The sequence below is a fragment of the Myotis brandtii genome, unplaced genomic scaffold, assembly GCF_000412655.1.
Source record: "Myotis brandtii unplaced genomic scaffold, ASM41265v1 scaffold174, whole genome shotgun sequence".
Lineage (NCBI taxonomy): Eukaryota > Metazoa > Chordata > Mammalia > Chiroptera > Vespertilionidae > Myotis > Myotis brandtii.
Window position 1 is genome coordinate 1030729 of NW_005356437.1, and position 20184 is coordinate 1050912.

The 20184-nt window shown below is 36.8% G+C and overlaps 1 protein-coding gene across 4 annotated transcripts in view; it reads left to right on the top strand.

Annotated features, from left to right (window-relative positions):
- Window positions 1–13167, top strand: part of KPNA3 (karyopherin alpha 3 (importin alpha 4)) — a 105775-nt gene extending 92608 nt beyond the window's left edge. For all 4 annotated transcript variants that reach the window (XM_005863197.2, XM_014537192.1, XM_014537191.1 and 1 more), the window contains 7 exons: window positions 3165–3296; window positions 4590–4718; window positions 7113–7217; window positions 7315–7386; window positions 7846–8008; window positions 9455–9549; window positions 10636–13167. In XM_005863197.2, the coding sequence (XP_005863259.1) occupies window positions 3165–3296; window positions 4590–4718; window positions 7113–7217; window positions 7315–7386; window positions 7846–8008; window positions 9455–9549; window positions 10636–10734 (795 nt within the window). In that variant the 3' untranslated portion in view covers window positions 10735–13167. The remainder of the gene's footprint in view (window positions 1–3164; window positions 3297–4589; window positions 4719–7112; window positions 7218–7314; window positions 7387–7845; window positions 8009–9454; window positions 9550–10635) is intronic.
- The last annotated feature ends 7017 nt before the right edge of the window (window positions 13168–20184 follow it).

Below are 20184 nucleotides of genomic sequence, written 5' to 3' on the forward strand. Positions count from 1 at the left end.
GCATGGCTGCCGGCTGCCATCTTGGCTGACAGTTAATTTGCATAAGGATATGCTGATTAGCCAATGGGAAGGGTAGCGGTCGTACGCCAATTACCATGTTTCTCTTTTATTAGTGTAGATATCTTTTGCCAAGTCACTTTTCTATCCATTTTGAAAATAGGATAGCATATAACTAAAAATGTTAAGCTTAATTTTTATGACATTTGAGACTAATATGTCACAAATAAAAAGTTACTTCAGTTACCTTTAAATGACCCCTTCCTAAGAACTTAATGTCCTAAAACAAACTAGGGAAATGTGGTCTAGTGTTTTTATTTATGAACTACACTGCCTCTCAAGAACTGTTAGCAAAGATGTGTTTTCTTCATCCCAATAATAAATCACACAATTCTGGGACAAACACACATTATGGGTGTGTGTAACCTAAGATAAGATTATAAAAACACAAACATACAACAAATCAGAAAGAGATCTTAGTTTGAACAATAGAAGCCAGATCAATTCTAAACTCAATTCTAGATTCAATGAAATTTACCCATTGTTGTACTCCTTGGAAGAATATAGCACTTGCTACATTTAGGAAAAAGAGATAAAGTGAGGAACTTCAAATAGAAATGATCAAACAGAAGAAGTAAAAATTACTTTTGTCTCTAATTTGGCAATTTGAATAGATATTAATGCCATGAACCATCAAAAGGAATAAAGAAAAAGGATGAGATTGGTAGAGGAAGATGATGAGTTTATTATAGGACAAACACGTCGATTCTGATTTACTTGTTTCTCCATAGCAATGTTTCCAAGAAGGAACAAGCAATACAAATTTAAGATTTATCAGTATTTAAGGGATTTATAACAATATGGACATGGAGTATGATTCAGAAAAGGGGCAAAAAATTGAATTTTAAGGAATCATCTGCATTTGGGCAGCAACAACAACAGAAGAGGAACATGCAAAAGAATTTTTTAAAGTAGGGAAGTGGGCCCCTGACTGGGTGGCTCAGTTGGTTGGAGTATCATCCGTACACCAAAAGGTTGCAAGTTCAATTCCTGGTCAGGACACATACCTAGGTGGCAGGTTTGATCCCCGGTTGAGGCAACCCATCAATGTTTCTCTCTCTCTCATTAAATGTTATTTTTTGACTCTTAGCTCTTACCTGTACAACAGTTGATGAGCTTATGTTTTCTGTTTTCTCTGGTCTCCTCCTCCCATTTTTGAATCTGTAGGTTTATGTCTTTTGCTAAATTGGGGAGATTTTCTGCTATTATTTCTTCAAATATTTTTTCAGCTCCACCTCTCCTTTTGAGACTGAGATGACACACATGTTTGATCTGTCATTATTGTCCTACAAGTCCCTGAAACTGTTCAATTTTTTTTGCAGTCATTTTTTGTTTATTTTTCTTATTCCGGTTGCATGTTTCATATTGATCTGTCTTTAAATTTGTTGTTTTTTTCCTGTTTCCATTCTACCCTTGAGTCCTTCTAGTGAGTTTTAAAATTTAGTTACTGAATTTTTCAGTTTTAAATTTTCCTTTGGTTCTTTTTAACGTCTTCTATTTCTTTGCTGAGACTTCCTATATTTGTTTCACACATGTTCATAATTGCTCATAGAAGCATTTTTATGATAGTTACTTTAAAATTCTTGTGGATAATTTTAATATCTATGTCATCTCAAGTATTAGCTTATTTTAACTAGTTTTTTCCCTTTTGAGTTAAGATGATCCTGGTTCTTGATATAAGGAGTTATTTTCAGTTGTAGCCTGCACATTTTGGCTATGTTATGAGTCTCTGATTTCTATTTTAATCTTATTAGCTGTTACAGCCAGACTGGGTAGTAGGCAGGCTTTCCCATACACTTATCTGTAGATCTATGGTGGGATGGTAGATGGGGTCAGCTCTCAGGCAGAGCATCTGTCCTCCCGTTTTTGAAGTTGCAGTATTTCCATTTTTCCAGAACAAAAAGCATTTATAAATTATTGTATCACTCTTATTCCCACGTTTGTATTAGTCTTTTATCTCCAATGAAATATTTTCTTAGTCATCTTAGTTGAAGGAAGCTTATCCTCTAGTAAAGGTATCAGCAAATTTTTCTGTAAAGGACATAGAAAATATTGTAGGCTTTTTGGACCACATAGTCTCTGTCCCAATAATGTGGAATAGTTTTACTAGGATATGTTACCTTTAACATATGTCACCCCCTCTCTTCTTCTATGAAGTTTCACACAAGCTTGGGGCAGGAGGTCCAGACAAGAGCTTGAATTTTAGAAGTAATTTGAAATTCGTAGTGTTCTCTTAGTAATGCTGAAAGTGTAGGCTATATGTGGCTTTATTTGCTCTTATTTATCTATATATGTTTTTGAAGAAGTGGAGAGATTTGAATGCAGGTAGCTGCTATTATAGCACAAAAGAATGTCTTTAATTTAGATAAGCCTAATAGGAACATGTGTAGATTTCACATGAGATGAAACCTGTGCAATATTCCTCTGTGAAGACACCAACGAGAGCTACATATAGGCTGCTTGACTTTGAATGAATCAACAAATCTGAGCCTGATTTTTGTTTTTTATTATTTGCAAAATTAGATGCGTATAGGGCATGTTTTATACTCTGTCCTCTTTAAATGGGGACATTTTTCAAGAGCTTTGCAAGTAATTAATTTTTTCAAAATGAAATAAAAATGTAATTTTCATTGTCATTTCTTTGATTTGTTTAATATTCTGAAAAATCATTTATATTGCTAGATATGTTTGAAAACCACTAATATAGAGAGATTATCTTTTTGGTCTCTTCTGGACTTAAGGCAGCATGGTATATTGGTTTCATTTTGTATATAAAGTGCTTCCTTGTGATTATTAGGCTCTCAATTTGTGGGGGCAGAGAGAATTACTTTTCTGCCTGTTTTTAAATTCATCTATCTGATATATAACTGCAGAAGTTAGGGTAAAAGTTGTCCCAGACTTCTGTCTCATTTTTGTGAAAAGTGATCCTGAGGTAGGCTTTAAGAGAGAGATACCTACTACTTAATAGATTTATCAGGTAAGTAACCAGGTTCAAACATAAAATTTAATTACTTTTTATGTCACCACCCCTGAGGTCTATTATGTATTTTAAGTGTTCAAACAAATACATAAACTGCTCTCTCTTTTCTTTTTTTTGCTTCCTATAGATTCTAGTAGATACTGTTTGGGCTCTGTCATACCTGACAGATGGAGGTAATGAGCAGATACAGATGGTTATTGATTCAGGGGTTGTTCCATTTCTTGTGCCCCTTCTGAGTCACCAGGAAGTGAAAGTTCAAGTAAGTACTTTAAAATTTTTCTTTCTTGTATTAACAACTAGGCTTCAGTTCTGTCTATATGCACTTATCTTCCATAATTCTGCTTTTTTATGCTGAACCTGATTTTGTTGACTTCCAAATCTTTATCTCACCCAGATTCTTCGCTGAGTTTTAGACTCATTTAGCCAATTGTCCTTAAGCCCTTAGACCAGTGGTTCTCAACCTTCCTAATGCCACGACCCTTTAATACAGTTCCTCATGTTGTGGTGACCCCCAACCATAAAATTATTTTCGTTGCTACTTCATAACTGTAATTTTGCTACTGTTATGAATTGTAATGTAAATATCTGATATGCAGGATGTATTTTCATTGTTACAAATTGAACATAATTAAAGCATAGTGATTAATCACAAAAACAATATGTAATTATATATGTGTTTTCCGATGGTCTTAGGCAACCCCTGTGAAAGGGTCATTCGACCCCCAAAGGGGTCTCGACCTACAGGTTGAGAACCGCTGCCTTAGACATATGCTCTAAGAACTCCTTAAAGCAGTCCACTGTTATTTTAACCAGACAAAAATGATAGGTATCGTTTTCTCCCATAAAACTGCTCTTCTTCCTATATCCCTTTCAGTGGACAGGCGGCATAGTCCAAGCTGGGAACCTTGATTACTCCTTTCTTTCCCCCTCCATTACAAAATCCTCTCAATTCTGATTTCATAGCTTCATGTCTGTCTTCTTATGTATCTAGAGCCACTTATTTAGTTCAAGACTTCTTTTCTTTCCTCCAGATAATTGCAATAGCATCCTAACTGCATTCCCTCCTCTCTCTCTCTCTGTCTCTCTCTGTCTCTCTCTCTCTCTCTCTCTCTCTCTCTCTCATTCTCTCTCTCTCCAGTTTCTTCTCACTGTAATTAGGTGTACATGGCTGATAGTTCTGTTCATCCCACTTCCGCCAAGTAACTGCTTAGATGGAAATGTTTGCCCATTCCAGGCTTTTATTACAATCTTTCTGTGGTACCAGTTTAGTAATAGATAAAAACAGCTGTTAAAAATGGGCCTTTACATTTTTTATTTTAATTTTCTTTTAATTTTTGAATCTTCTCCTGCACAATTTTCCCATATAGTTCCATTTTTCACAGGCTAGTGTTTAAAATTGTTTCTCAGTTCTGTGCAGTGCTTTGTGTAAGGATGCAATAAGTGGAAATCATTCACCCCTTGAATTTTTACATTTTCTCAGGATTATGAACAATATAGAATCCATTTCATCATAAACAAATAAATTTATAGAAAATATTTTATCCCATCCCAGACGGCAGCCCTCAGAGCAGTTGGCAACATAGTGACTGGCACCGACGAGCAGACCCAGGTTGTTCTCAACTGTGATGTCCTGTCACACTTCCCAAATCTCTTGTCACACCCAAAGGAGAAGATAAATAAAGTAAGGCATATATCCTCAGTGCATTTCTTTCTCTTTGTGTATCTCATTTTTAACTGTTCCTTTGTTTCTGTTGTTGCTATTTGATTGTGATTTTCTTCAAAATCACTGCAGTTAAGGTGAGAATTATTTCAAATTATTTCTGTAATTATTTTGTTTCAGTTTTTAATTGCTTGCTATAAGTCTCACCCTTATTACTACAGAATAAAAAATACTTTTATACTAACTAGGGTTTTTATTTAAATAAATTGAGTAGTAGCAACAGTTAGCAAATTAGTAGTTACTCAATGAGAATATATACAAAATCTCTCACTAGATGGCTGGTATCTCTTAAAAACAAATAGAGAAACCATAATTTAATCTCCCTACGAAATTAGATTGGACCTAAAGATGCGGGCCTAAATTAAAAGATCATAAAAATTGCTTTTTTCAAGATTTCAAGCTTGAGTTACAAGCTTAATACTAATTAATTGTTAAATATGTACTTAAGTCTTTTGTGTCAGACTTATTTCATATTGCTAATGTTTTCAAGGTTCATTCATGTTGGAGCATGTATCAAAACTTCATTTCTTTTTATCGTTGAATAAATATTCCGTTGGACATAAATACCATATTTTGTCTACCCATTCATCTATTGATAGAAACTTGTATTGTTCTTACCTTTTGGCTATTGTGAATGACGTTGCTATGAATATGGGCACACTAGTATCTGTTTTACTCCCTGCTTTCAGTTCCTTTGGGTATATAACTAGATTTGCCAAGTCATGTGATAATTCTATGTTTAGCTTTTTGAGAAACTGCCAAACTGGTTTCCATAGTGGCTGTACCATTTTACATTTCCACAAGCAATGATAAGGGTTATTGTTACTGTTGCTGTTGTTGATGTTGTTGTTATTGCCAACCTAGTGGTATGAGCTGGTGTCTCATGATTTTGATTTGTATTTAGTTTAATGCAGTTTTAGCTGCCTGAAATGTCAGCATCCCCCAAGCCAGTATAATTAATCATTTCTTCTATCATAGCTATATGTATGTAGTTGCTTGACTATAACAGTTGGATTCTCATAGAAAAGTATGTTATCAGAAATCTCATTTTATAGATGAAGGGAAAGAAGCCAGAGTTTCTTAGACTCTGGGCCAATATTTTTGTTTCAAAATTTTCAATAATATGTGTGATTTTTATAGCTAAATGTATTCCATAATTGAAAACAGAGCTGAGAAGTGAGGAAGCCAGACAGCAATGGGTGGAGAGGAGTTTCAGCCTAGGATTCAATATGCTCTAAGTGAAGGAAGGTATCATGGGGGAAAGAAAAAGGGCTCACATAGATACTCACTCAGCTTCAGCAAGTAGTTGCTTCAAAATTTTTCAGCTAGAGCGTTTGTGTTATTTGCATCTTGGGACCATTGTGGGACCTTAGAGGTAGAATTTACCAACTTGGTTTTATTCCCTCAACATTTTGGTTAGAAAATTTTCCAACATACGAGACTTCAGCTCTAACTGGTTTGGCTCAGTGGATAGAGCGTCAGCCTGCGGACTGAAGGGTCCCAGGTTAGATTCCGGTCAAGGGCTTGTACCTTGGTTGCGGGCACATCCCCATTGGGGGGTGTGCAGGAGGCAGCTGATTGATGTTTCTCTCTCATCGATGTTTCTAACTCTCTATCCCTCTCCCTTCCTCTCTGTAAAAAAATCAATAAAATATATTTTTTTTAAAAAGACTTTTCAACAATACTGTAATGAACACTCATATACTCTAAACACTGATTGGATGGCAAAACAAATTTATAATTAAGTCTTAATTGCAGAGGAGGGAGAAGGTACACATTTGACACTAAAATTACAATAAACCTGTTGGTTCATGACTTGTAAATCCTTAAGGTTGCAATAAGATTAGTTATAAAGACCCATCCTAACCTAGTTAGATATTGATTTCTATTGTGTAAGTAAATAGTTTTATAATAAAGCAACTCACCTTTCTTAGAATGCGTTTTAACAAAATATTAGGAAATTCAGTTATTTATTTATCATCTGTCTTTTAGAGGGAGCTCATGCACCAAAAATGTAATAAGCTGCATGAGTAAAGTTTTTTTTCTTACTGTTTTATTCTCTGCCATGTCACCATTGTCCAAAATAGTTCCTAGCTTATGGTAGGTGGCATATGTTTTATTGAATGGATAAATGCTAGGTAATGGGGCCCAAATATTATTAATAGAAATTTCCTTATAGCTTATTTAAATTGGGAGATTCTGTATAACCTAATCACTTTTAGATGCTTTCCCCTTTATGCAACTCAGGTGATTTTCTTATGTATGTAAACTACATTAAAATAACAATATAAACACATTAAAGATACAATTTTTCAAATAAAGATGCCCTGTATTTTATTCAACTGTATTTTATAGGAAGCAGTGTGGTTCCTTTCCAACATAACAGCAGGCAACCAACAACAAGTTCAAGCTGTAATAGATGCTGGATTAATCCCTATGATTATTCATCAGCTTGCTAAGGTCAGTCATACTATGAGTTCATCATGTATGTTAATATCTTATAACCAAGACGTTTTTAATAAAAAATTCATTTTATCATTTCTTTTTTAATCTTCAGGGGGACTTTGGAACACAAAAAGAAGCTGCTTGGGCAATTAGCAACTTAACAATAAGTGGCAGAAAAGATCAAGTGAGTTTGGAGAAACTGTTATGATTGTTAATATTGGAAAGTATACTGCTGTATCATGATTAGGAATTACTGATTGGCCCTAACCAGTTTGGCTCAGTGGATAGAGCATCGGCCTGTGGACTCAAGGGTCCTGGGTTTGATTCCGGTCAAGGGCTCATACCTTGGTTGCAGGCTCCTCCCTGGCCTGTCAGGGCTCTAGTCAGGGCTTGTGCAGGAGGCAACCAATCGATGTGTTTCTCTCACATTGATATTTCTCTCTGTCTTTCCCTCTGTCTTTCACTCACTCTCTCTCTAAAAATTAATGGAAAAATATCCTTGGTTGAGGATTAAAAAAAAAAATTAAAAGAACAAAAAAATAAATAAAAAAGAATTATTGATTGTTTATAAACCCTGTACTGTGTTCTTTTGAGGAAAAGATAATTATGTAAATAAAAATATTTTTCCTTTTTTTATGTCTAGGTTGAGTACCTTGTACAGCAGAATGTAATACCACCGTTCTGTAATTTACTGTCAGTAAAAGATTCTCAAGTTGTTCAGGTGGTTCTAGATGGTCTGAAAAACATTCTGATAATGGCTGGTGATGAAGCAAGCACAATAGCTGAAATAATAGAAGAATGTGGAGGTAAGAGTGGATTTACTAAAGAAAAATAGTTGAGCCATGGAACTCTGAAACATTAGTTCCTTAAAAGACAACTAATTAGAAAGAAAACTTAGGATACATTGCTGTTACATCATTGGAATATGTTGCTGTTCTTTATTCACAATATTAGCATTCCAAGAGGATTTTCCAGGAAACAGTCCATACTCTGGAAAAACTGGTTGTGATGGTCACTCCATAACCTTCCTAGAGATTCACATTGTTTTTTAGGAAACACAAATACTCCTCTTAAAGTCACAGTGTTGACACATTAGACTGGAAGTATTTTTTTAATAACAAGAAGAAATTATTCTAGAAATTAAGGAGTCTTGTCAGTGGTCATAGAAGTATAATCTATATATATAAAAGCCTAAGCACCTGTTATGACTGGACGACCGGCTGGTAGCTATGACATGCACTGACCACCAGGGGGCAGGGGCTCAATGCAAGAGCTGGCCCCTGGTGGTCAGTGCACTCCCACAGCCAACCTGCAGCTGGCCAACCTCCCTCGGTCCCTCCCCCGGCTGGCCTGCCCCGATCGGCCACAATAGGCCCCGAACACCAGCCAGGCTGAGGGACCCTACCTGTGCATGAATTCGTGCACCAGGTCTCTAGTTAGTTATAAAAGCATAATTAGCAAGTCAAGGTGCGGATTCGATCCCTCATCGGGGCACATTTAAGAATCAACTAATGAATGCATAAATAAGTAGAACAAATCGATGTATGTTTTTCTTTCTCTCTCTCCCCTCCTCCTGCTCTCTTAAAAAAAAAAATCAAAATAGATTTGTGCACCTGATATGTGGAGTAAATATATTGGGAATATAAATGAAGGCCTTGTACAGTTACTATTCTGAAAAATTATTTCCAAAGTTCATTGTGACTATAGGATATAAGCCCCTATTCATTTTTTAAAAGAAAATACTTCAAAATTTAAAGATTTATTTCTTATTTTTCTCGGTTAATCCCTAAGTTTCTGAAAACTTATTTTTTGTAGTTATATAAAAGTAGTAACATTTGGAAAACAAAGAAAAAGATAAAAATTATTATATGGGACTGTATGATTATATTAAAGCAATCCAGGAAGATCTTGGTTCTGGTTCTGGCACTAACATGCCACACAACCTGAAGTAAATGCTTTTACATCTGTGTGCCACAGCTGCCTCATCTATTAGATGGAGTGTTCAGATGTTTTTATAACTGCCTGCCTTAAGGACCAGGGTACCTCAAGGGCTTCTAAAGAGGAAGAAATTAGTGGGATACTCGTCCTCCAACCAGAGCACTTCAAGTTTTTATCTGTTTTTTAGAAAAACTGTTATCTTTGGGGGGCTGTGGGAGAGTGGTCTGAATTCTTTAGGAATTTTCATGATTAAAATGAGCACAGTTAATTTTATTGCATCTGCTTAATTATTATCTGCTTAATTGGGGGGGTAGGTTTGGAGAAAATTGAAGCTTTACAACAACATGAAAATGAAGACATATATAAATTAGCATTTGAAATCATAGATCAGTATTTCTCTGGCGATGATGTAAGTATATATTAAAGTATGGTATGTCTGCATGCACATTAAAACCTATCTATATATAAAAGGCTAAATGACTGACTGTATGTCCATCTGACCAGCCAACCGGTACATATGATGCTCACTGGCAATTTAAAAATAAACGTTGACTCGCGCATGCACGATACATATACTAATAAAGCTCTCGCTGGCGCCAATCTAGACAGAGTAGGACTATTCCTACCTGAACCCATTTTCAGACATGGTCAGTTATATGTTGCTTTTTCTCGAGTTCGAAAAGTGTGTGACAAAGTTAAAGTTGTAAATACTTCATCACAAGGGAAATTAGTCAAACACTCTGAAAGTGTTTTTACTCTTAATGTGGTATACAGGGAGATATTAGAAGAAGTTTAATCAATTTATCATCGTTTTTATATCATGTCTTTGTTGTTATATCATGTTATTGTTTATTTATTAATCAATTTATATATTACTTTCGTATACATTTTACTAATTTCCTTTCATCTCTGACACTTCTATTATAGAAAAAGGGCGAATAGCAATATTAACATATTTCTTATAATTAATTTCTTCTCAGTGTGCATGAATCTGTGCACTGGGCCTCTAATACATATATAAAACTAAGAGTTTTTCTTTTATTATTATGAATTAAGTTATACTATATTTCTATCAGATACTCCTGAGGTTGTATTTTTCCAGTTATTTATAAAACTCTAAATTAAAAAAATTAATGATTATTTTCCACCAATCTGTTTTCTTAAATACTATGTCTGAAACTTCATTATAGTAAATTTATAAAAACAGTTCTTGTTGCATTTGTAATTTGTTAAATGGGAAGAGATAGTAATTATAGAAATTAGGTATGTTTAGATAGGTACAATAAATCTAAAGCTACGGGAACTAAAGAGCAAGTCAATTTTTAAATATGTGTTCAATTTTATATTGTTAAAGTTCTTAATAATATTATTGATAAATATTTTTAGGTGGTTAAAACATCTGTACAGAATTTTCTCTTAAGAAGTAAATCAGTTCTGCTTATACCATAATGTATAGTATCTTAATATAATCAGGATTTTTTCTTGCTTTTTATAGATTGATGAAGATCCTAGCCTCATTCCTGAAGCAACACAAGGAGGTACTTACAATTTTGACCCGACAGCCAACCTTCAAACAAAAGAATTTAATTTTTGAGTTCAATTGAGTGCAGCATCTTTCCCACATTCAGTATGAAGCACCACCAGATGGCTACCAAATGAGAAGAACAACAAAAGGCTCCAAAACACAAATGCCTCTTCGTTTTGATGCTTCTAAAGCAAGCCATGTCTCAGTCACTTTGCAGTTGCCAAAAGTCACTATCACATGGACTGTAAATGCATATGCATGATTTCCTAAACTGTTTTAGAATTCTCCTTAACAATTTCAACTACCCTATTATTCCCTGTTCCCTGGTGCCACACGCTGACAACTGCAATCTCCAGTTTAGAATATTCCATAGTGGCGGCACATCAGCTGTCCACTTGATATTCCTTTGGAAAATGGTGCGCTGTGGATCAAGACACTTTGGTATGATGTATATACACGTTGGAAGACTTTAAAGAGGTGCAGCCTGACCTGAGCCTCCATCATTGTCCTCCACAAACATATTTTCATATTCTTTATGTGGAAAAATAGATTTTAAAGTACAAGCCAAATGATTTTCATTGGTGGAACTGACACACAAAAAGTAACTTAAAAAAAGAAATTATTGATTAAACAGATAAGTTTTGAAAAACTGTACTTCATCTACCCGTAATTGATGTGTTTGTTATCTGCCTCAGAAGCCAGGGTTGGAGGAAGAACTTTAGCTATGGATGGCTTTCGCCATTATACCTAATTTTTGAGAACAGCAAGCCCTATTTGACCACTTACTTCAGCCTGTGTGTTCCTGCTGTTTTGAAGTAATCAAATGCTGTGCATGGTATTTTACCTGAGCTGCAACCTGTTATGGACTTGAACTTCTGTTTAAGTTGAAAGCAAGAGTCCCTGACTATAAAGAAAAAAACAAAGGTCTAAAGTACACATTGGTGGTGTTAAAAAAGAAAATCTTGCTTTTAGCTTTCAGGAGTTAATATTTTCATTTTCAATTGATAATTGAATATGGTTGATTTGTATTGGGTTTAAACTGTGGAGCTTTCATGTTTACTGTAATTTAGTCTTAAAATATTTTTTACTTAGTAACCAGTGCTTTTGATAATGTGGTTGGCAACAGACCAGCAACTATTAAGGAGTGTCATCAAACTTCATTCTTTGAGTATTGGGAAAGTTAATTCAGATCTTACTCTAAGCATATTCACATATTAAAAGATTCAGACACGATCTGTGTAGAAGAATAATCTGCAGTTATTTAACATAAACCTGATTTGCAGTGATCTTTAAGTCCTTATGGAAAATATGGTATTACTATACCAGTCACTGCTTTTGGTAAATTGTTTGACCCCATTATTAATGAAAAAATATGAATTTGAAATTTTTAAAACTGAATAATTTGTGCTATCACCTAAATGGTTTTATTGCTATTGTTTACTGGGTATTGATTTTCAATGCATTGATGTGAAGAGATAGAAAACCTAAACTAATTTAGTTATCCAATGGGGTGGGGGGTGTATATTTACTGTGATGAAGATGAAATAGATGCCATCAGAACTTTGTGAATCAGCTGGGGTGTTTTCACTGGTAAGCAACACATAGCAGGCGTGCATTCATTACAAATATATGTATCTGCCAAGGTGGAGCCACTTTAAAGAGTGAATTTTGTCTTGTATCTAAAGTGGATACAAGCGTATGTTTAAACTGCAAGATTTTTACTTGCTAGAGAATCTGTTTTAATATAGTGGTTTCGCCTCTGATTATTTATAGGTTTTATAAATTTTAAAATCAATTTCTCTTTAAGGTGGCTCAGACTTTTCAACTCTTGTGCACATAAAATTGAGTTGAAGTTCATTGTGCCTTTTTTCTTTATCCAAATTTTGAGTTAAAGCTTCATATGGTAACTGCATCCTGTTCAGACACTGTAGTCTAAATTTTTGAAAATGTGTGGTGTTCCCTACAAGTAGGAAATAACAGAGTCAAAGCTAATTAAGGTCACAAATTTCGGTGAAACCCTTAAAGTCCAAATCTTCTTGATATTGTGAATTGTACCCCTTCCAGTTTAGTTTCTCCTGGACTTTCCATACTTACTGACAGTTACCTTTTAAATTTTGCACACATTGAGATTAAATTGGGCCTCCATTGTGCCGATTCCTGTTTCCTCTTGTGTTTTAAGTGCAAACTAAAATAAGTGAACATTAGCATCAAGTAGTGCAACGTATGTATGCATTTGCTTGATTCAATTTGTTGTGACCTTATCAGTTTTGAATTGGAATTGCGCCATTTCGTTGATAAAGAAAGCTAAGTATATTGTTGCACTTTTAAGTTTTCAAAACAGTGTTGAAAAATTGCATTGTTTTTATTTTTTTTAAACTCAGTTAAAAGACTAAACTGTTCTTTCAAAAGAGGCATCTAAATGTGTTCCTAATTTTGTATATGGGCTTAGGTTTTGTAACCAATAAAAAAAAAAGCTGCTATCAAATACGATAAAACATTGAAGAACTTATTCTAAAAGTATCTTCATTTTCTAGTTTTGTTTCCTGCATGGTTAAATTAAATTTGGAACTATTTTTCAAACATCAACCACAGTGGAGGTGAATTATGACTTACTCTTTCATTGCATTTTATCTCCTTTCAACTGTGATAAACAAGACCAGTAACAATCCTAGATTTAAGAGTATTTTGTGACAAATAAGTACCAAAATCTTTATTAATTTCCTAAGGTGCCATAACAAAGGAGCTCAAACAATAGAAACTTATGTTTGCACAGTTCTGGAGGCTAGCAGTTTGAAGTCAAGGTGATGGCTGGGGCTCGCTCTCTCTAGGCTCCAGGGAGGATCCTTCCTTGCCTTTTCCTGGCTTCTGGTGGTTGTTGGCTTCTTGGGCTTATAGCTGCTTCACTCCAATCTCTGCTTCCATCATTAACATGGCCTTCATCTACATATCTCAGGTTTAAATACCATAACTTAAAGAAAGATCATTTGAAATTTTTAACCTGTTAAATATAGGTGGTATCTTTAAATGAAATTTGGATTAATTAAAAGAACAAAGGAACAGCGAAATTGTGCGTATACAAGTATTTTTACTTTTGTAAAATGCAACTTCAGATTATTTATGAAGGAAGGCAGTGTATAAGTAAATAAATGTGATTGTAGTACTCCTATAGAATTTGCCATAATTTCCTTCAGAAGGGTTGTCCTTTTCAGGGGATTAATTATCTAATTACTGCAGGTGAAAATTTATGAATGTCAGTTGTCTTATAGTGATGGCTATGAATTTTTTAACCTAGTTGAACTGGGGGGTTTTAATTAAATCTATTTGGAGGAAGGAAGTATAGTATAATTTCTGTACATTAAGCTGTAAGTCTTAAGGCATATAAACCAAGGAGTACTTTGTGTAACCCATCACTCATTTGTCTGAAGTTTAAAAGGAACTCTTCATGTAAATCTTGTACTTTATTAGCTGAAAAAATAGTGGTAGAATGATTCTCAAAAAGTATTATATAGAGAAGGGGATATATAGATTTAGATAAATAAATAGAGATAATGGGGCTCAGTACAATATCAAGAGAAAGTGTTTGGGAAAGGGGATGCAATATTTTCACATTCTTAGTCTTTTTTATTTGCCCATGAAATCTCTCAACAAACTTTGGCCTAAATCAGGGTGTCGCAAACCCTGAACTACTGATATTTTAGGCTGGATAATTCTTTGTTGTGGGGGACTGCCCTGTGCATTATAAGATATTTAGCAGCATCCTTAGGTTCTACTGACTAGATGTCGGTAGCACCTCTCCACTCCCCAGTCTTAACAAAAATGTCTACAGGCATTGCCAGGTGTCCTCTGGGGGTCTAAATTGCCCTTGGTGTGAACCATTAGCTTGAAGCACTTCCTGTACAAAACTCCACTCAAATTAGACAGCCTAAGTCATGCCTTTTTGTTTTATGAACAGTCCCGTCTTTCCTCAGGTGCAGAAGACAGAGAGAGGAGACAAAAATGTGCCTTGTCTTCTCATTTTCAAGAGAGATCAGGGCCAGCCCTTACCATATTTCCCAAATCCCTCATCCATGGGAACTCCTGGTAGTATTGAGCCTCATCTATTGCAAAGGACTTGGGGTAGAAATGGGAATAGGGGGTAACTAGTTACCCATAAACTTATTCTGTAGCTAAAAACCAAGGCATGTGAAGACTGTTGATTGACTACAGTCTTCCCAGCACTGTCTTGGAACAGTGGTTTTCAGACATTTTTAGTTGGAATTTCTTTAAGTTCTCTGGGAAAGCTGAGTTGGACCAGAAAAAACACAGCATACTTGGAAAAACATTTTTTGAAGCATTGTGAGAGATTGGTTTCATCAGGAAACTTGTAAGTTTATTAAAAATGATTAAATGCAACCGTAACCGCCCGGCTGTAATAGCTCTGGTTGAGCGTCAACCTGTGAATCAGTAGGTCACGGTTCAATTCCCGGTCAGGTCACATACCCGGGTTGCAGGTTCAGTCCCCAGTGTAGGACATGCAGGAGGAAGCCGACCATTGATTCTCACCATTGATGTTTCTATCTCTCCCTCTGCCTTCCTCTCTGAAATCAATAAAAATATATTTAATAACTAAATAAATAAAAGCAGCCCTAGCTGGGTTTTCTCAGTGGTTAGAGCGTCAGCCCATGGACTGTAGGGTCTTTGGTTGGATTCCCTGGGTTGTAGGCTCGGTCCCCAGCCCTAGTTGGGCACGTGTGGGAGGCAACCAATTGATGTATCTCTTACATTCAATGTTTCTCTCTGTCTCTCTTCCCCCTCCCTTCCACTCTCTCTAAAAACCAACGAAAAAAATACCCCCAGGTGAGGATTAACAAAAATAAATAGATGATAGATAGATAGATAGATAGATAGATAGATAGATAGATAAAATAAGATTAAAAGCAGAGGTACCATATCTGAGCCAGACTATAAAGGATGTGTTTCCTGCAGGAATTTCTTCTACAACATCCCTCTTCTCTACCCTAACCAATTACCATCCACTTGGTTGGGTAATTTTGTTTTTTTCAAACTGGTACCTGAAAATAAATTGGGCCTTGTTCTAAGTAATGTGTGAAGACTTGGCACAAGACTCACGGGACAGCAGTTTTACCTTACCTGATGGTAAGTGAAACAGTTTTATGGTAATACAAGTTTAAGAGTTACAGAGTCAAGGACACATTTTGCATAACATTTTCAAGATAAAAGATTTTTGAGGCATGCCATTTTATGGAGAGATCCCTGCAGGAGCAAGTCAGGAGTCTGAGAAGCAAACGATGAGGCACTCACCCCAGGGTAGCCTGTTCTTTGTTGAGTAGGTTTAGTTGTTACCAAGTCTTCTTAATATTGAACAAAGTTGCCGCTCTGAAATGGCCATCATTATAAATTAACTACTCACGGTTCAGAGTAGATGTTTTGCTGTTCCCAGATAGCAGAAGACAGATTGGTTTTTATCGGCTCTCTTCCTCAACCTTAGCGCCCATGCCTTTCCCCATCCTGATTATAGTCATTCCTGGATCTGCTTCTTGTCCGCTTCATGCATTCCAACAACCCTAAGAACTGAGCGTGATGTGGCTAGTTTCTGGGTACAATGGATGGGAATATTCCATTATCTGGACACAATTCTATTAATGTGAAGGAGAGTGTTTCAGTTATTTTACCAGCTTCATCATAATTAGATTTGTGATCAAGTAAGCCTGGGCTCCCTTTGTCATCAACTCTCTGACCACTCAGTAGTTAGGCATTTACACTTTCAAACCTAAATATAAGAAGTTATAAATGTCATACTGATTTTAGCCTAGTTTTCCTAATAACAACATCAGATTCTTTTATCAATTGTATCCTTTCCATGTCTTTAGTCTTTTATAAATAATAATTTTGACTAAGCCTGTAGAAACATTCAAGTATTTCTTGAACACCATATCCCATGCCAGGTACTACGCTAGGGTACAAGATGCTTACATACACAAATGAAAGTTATGACAAATGTTAGGGGGAAAAAGGTATACAATGCTATAAAATAGGGGGAACTGGCCTAGTTAGGAAGGTAATAATCAGGCTGGCAGTGAACCCTTATTAAGTGCCAGCCACCGGTATGGGCACTTTAGAAGTACCAACCAATCCTTTCAACAATTCTGTGAAGGTTGTTACCAGGCAGAGAGAAGTTTTCTCAGAATGACACAGCTGATGATGGTGAAGAAAAAGCAGTTCAGTGGGCACAGTCACTGGGAATGCTTTCTGGCAGAGGAGACAGGCTGTACAAAGGCCAACTAGGAAGCACCATGGGGAGTTCAGGAAATGAAAGAAAGCAAGTATCACTACAGCAAAAATAATGGAGAGGCTTACTGGGAGCAAGGGAGGGCTAAAGAGTAAGTAGCAGTCAGTCCCCACAGCCTGGTAAGTCACATAAAGGATTTTGGTATTCTACGAACAATGGTAGATATTATTTAAAAACAGTGATGATAGAAGAATTGTCTTTAATAAAATCACTGGCTGGTAAGATAAGAACAGGAAATGTGCTCTGTGTTTAGTGATGTGTAGAGATCACATTAGTGAGAGTAAAGCACTGAAGCAAGAGATGGTGAACAGCTTGGTCCATAAAGTGAATGGTATCAAGAGATACTTGGCAACTAAATAGACAGGAATTGACAATGCCTTGGATCTGGAGTCTGGGGAGAGGGAAGTATCAAAGATGATTTATAGGTTTCTGGATTGCCATAATGGATAAATGGAAGTAGTATAAGAAAGGGAACACTGGAAGAGACCCACAGGGAATAGAAGCGATTTCATTCACAAGCTTTTTTGTAACACTGTCAAGTAGGGCAGTTGGAAATACTGTTCTGGAGCTCAGAGAGGGCCAGGCTAGACATTTGAATCCTCTGCCTATTTCTGGTAGTTATGAAAGCAGGGGGTAAGGATGAGACTGTCTTGGTTCAGCATTTGGAGTGAGGACAGGGTTTGGGACTAATTACTGTGGAGTTCCAACATCCCGCAGGGATGTCTTGGAGGGGAGGTTGCAGGTCACTGGTCACCTTACAGCTGCATCACTGCAGTAAAGAAGGTGGAAACTAGAGTAGGAAGGACTAAAGATCAAGAACAGAATGTGAAAAGAGTAAATCTAATTAGTTTCTTGAGTTTTTATTTTACTCTGAAGGGGAGTGCAGGGTAGTCACTAACGGGTGATATAGGGTAGTGGGTGGGGAAATCCAGTTGAGAAAGATGTTGAATATACAAAAAAGGGATCATAAGTTTTCAAAGTTAACAGAATTGACCATACTCCTTCAGGCATCAGTTACCTAATAGATGCAAGGGACACAACAGTAAACAAGCCAGACTCAACCCCTGGCCTTGTGTGGCATATATTCTAACGGCAAGAGACTAGCAATAAATGTGTAAATAAATAAGATGATTATATCTGCTATATAAAAAGTGATATAGGGGCCCGGCCCGCATGGCTCAGCGGTTGACCTATAAACCAGGAGGTCACACGGTTCCCAGTTGGGGCACATGCCCGGGTTGTGAGCTCGATCACCAGTGGGGGACGTGCAGGCGGCAGCCAATCAATGATTCTCACCATTGATGTTTCTCTCTCTCCCTCTCCCTTCCTCTCTGAAATCAATAAAAATATTTTTTAAAAATATAAATAGAGGCCCAATGCACAAAGATTCTTGTAATAATGGGAGTTCCTTCCCTTGGCTGCCAGCACTGCCTTTGCTCCGGCCCGTAGCCACCTTCCCGCCTTCCCACCTTCAGCTACTCAGAAGCTCTGAGCAGCTGGGGCGGTGTGGAACACCTGCGTCGTTGCCATGGCGATGACGCAAGTGTCCCGCCCCTGACCACTTAGCACCTGCATATGCAAATTAACCCACCATCTTTGTTGGGTTAATTTGCATAATCACTCCTGATTGGCTGGTGGGTGTCACAAAGATATGGTCAATTTGCATCTTTCTCTTTTATTAGTGTAGATAAAAAATGATATAGGGAGTAACTAGAGGAGAAAGTTACTGAACTTGTGTTCAGTCCCAGAAGTATGTTTTTGATTGTGGTAAAACACACATAACAAAAAATTTACCATCTTAACCATTTTTAAGTGTACAGTGCAGTATGTTGAGTATTTTTACATTGTGAACCAACACTCCAGAACCTTTTCATCTTGCAAAACTGAAACTCTATAGCCATTAAACAATTACCTTTCTCCCCAGTCACTGGCAATCACCATTCTATTTTCTAGGAATGTGACTACTTTAGATACCTCATTAAGTGTGACTTTTTTTGTGACTAGCTTATTTCACTTAGCATAATGTCCTCAAGGCACTTCCATGTAGTAGCATGTGTCAGAATTTCATTCCTTTTTATGGCTGAATAATATTCCATTGTGTGTATATACCACAATTTAAAACAACAAATCTTTTTAGCATAAGTGCCCTAGTGATACTTCAGTATAAATATATACTTTAAAAGTAATTCATTTTTAATCTGAAATTAAAATTTATCTGAGCATCCTGTATTTCACCTGGCTACCCAAAATTAAAAACACAGACATGGTCAATAAGGGTTGCAATCTTTTTAAACTCTGACTCCTTTATCCAGGGTTAAGTATCTACATGGCAGAGGCCTAAGGAAAGGAGCGGGGGAAAACAGTTAAGAGCAAATTTTAAAAAGAAGAAAAATAAGATGTTAGCAAAAGTAAAGAGGACAGTTAACATGATGGAGATTCAGTCCTGGGCCTGCCTGGGCCCGTTTTCATATTGTAAAATAGGAAAACACTGATCTCCCAGAGTTGTTGGGATGTTAGATGAGATAACGGAGATGAAAGCATCTAGTGCCACGCTGATTTGGCCTATTGCTCCTCTCCCCCATACTTTCAATGCTTTTCTGGATTTTAAAGAAATGGGTGGCTGGTGGCTGAAAACTCCCTTGGCCATCACCTCTCCTGCAAGACTTGCAAGGGCCTAATTAGAACCTTTTGTCCCCAAAATTCTACCCAGTCTGTTGGCAAAATTTACACCATTTGAGCTTCACTTTGTAGCTTACGGTTTTGAACCTGGTTAAAAATATAACTGCATAAAAAAGTGTGGCTAGTTTGGTTCAGTGGATAAAGCATCCATCCGCGGACTGCAGGATCCCGGGTTCCATTCCGGTCAAGGGCAGGTGCCTGGGTTGTAGGCTCCATCACAGGCCCTGGTCGGGGCTCCTGCAGGAGGCAACCAAATCAGTCTGAGACAAATAGATGTTTCTCTCTGTGTGTCTCTCCCCCTCCCTTCCATTCTCTCCAAAAACCAATGAAAAAATATCCTGGGATGAGGATTAACAACAACAAAAAAGTGCAGCCCTCTATTACCAGTCCTTTGGGTTTGGTCTGGGAACAGGTTTGGACAGGCAGTTATGTGAATTCTTGAGCAGGATGCTGACTCCAGAAAACCTCAGGCTCAGCTGGTTGGGTAGCCAGGAAGCGAGGCGGGAAGGGAAGCCTCGGCCCGCCCCCGCCCCGACCAGAAGCTCCGCCCC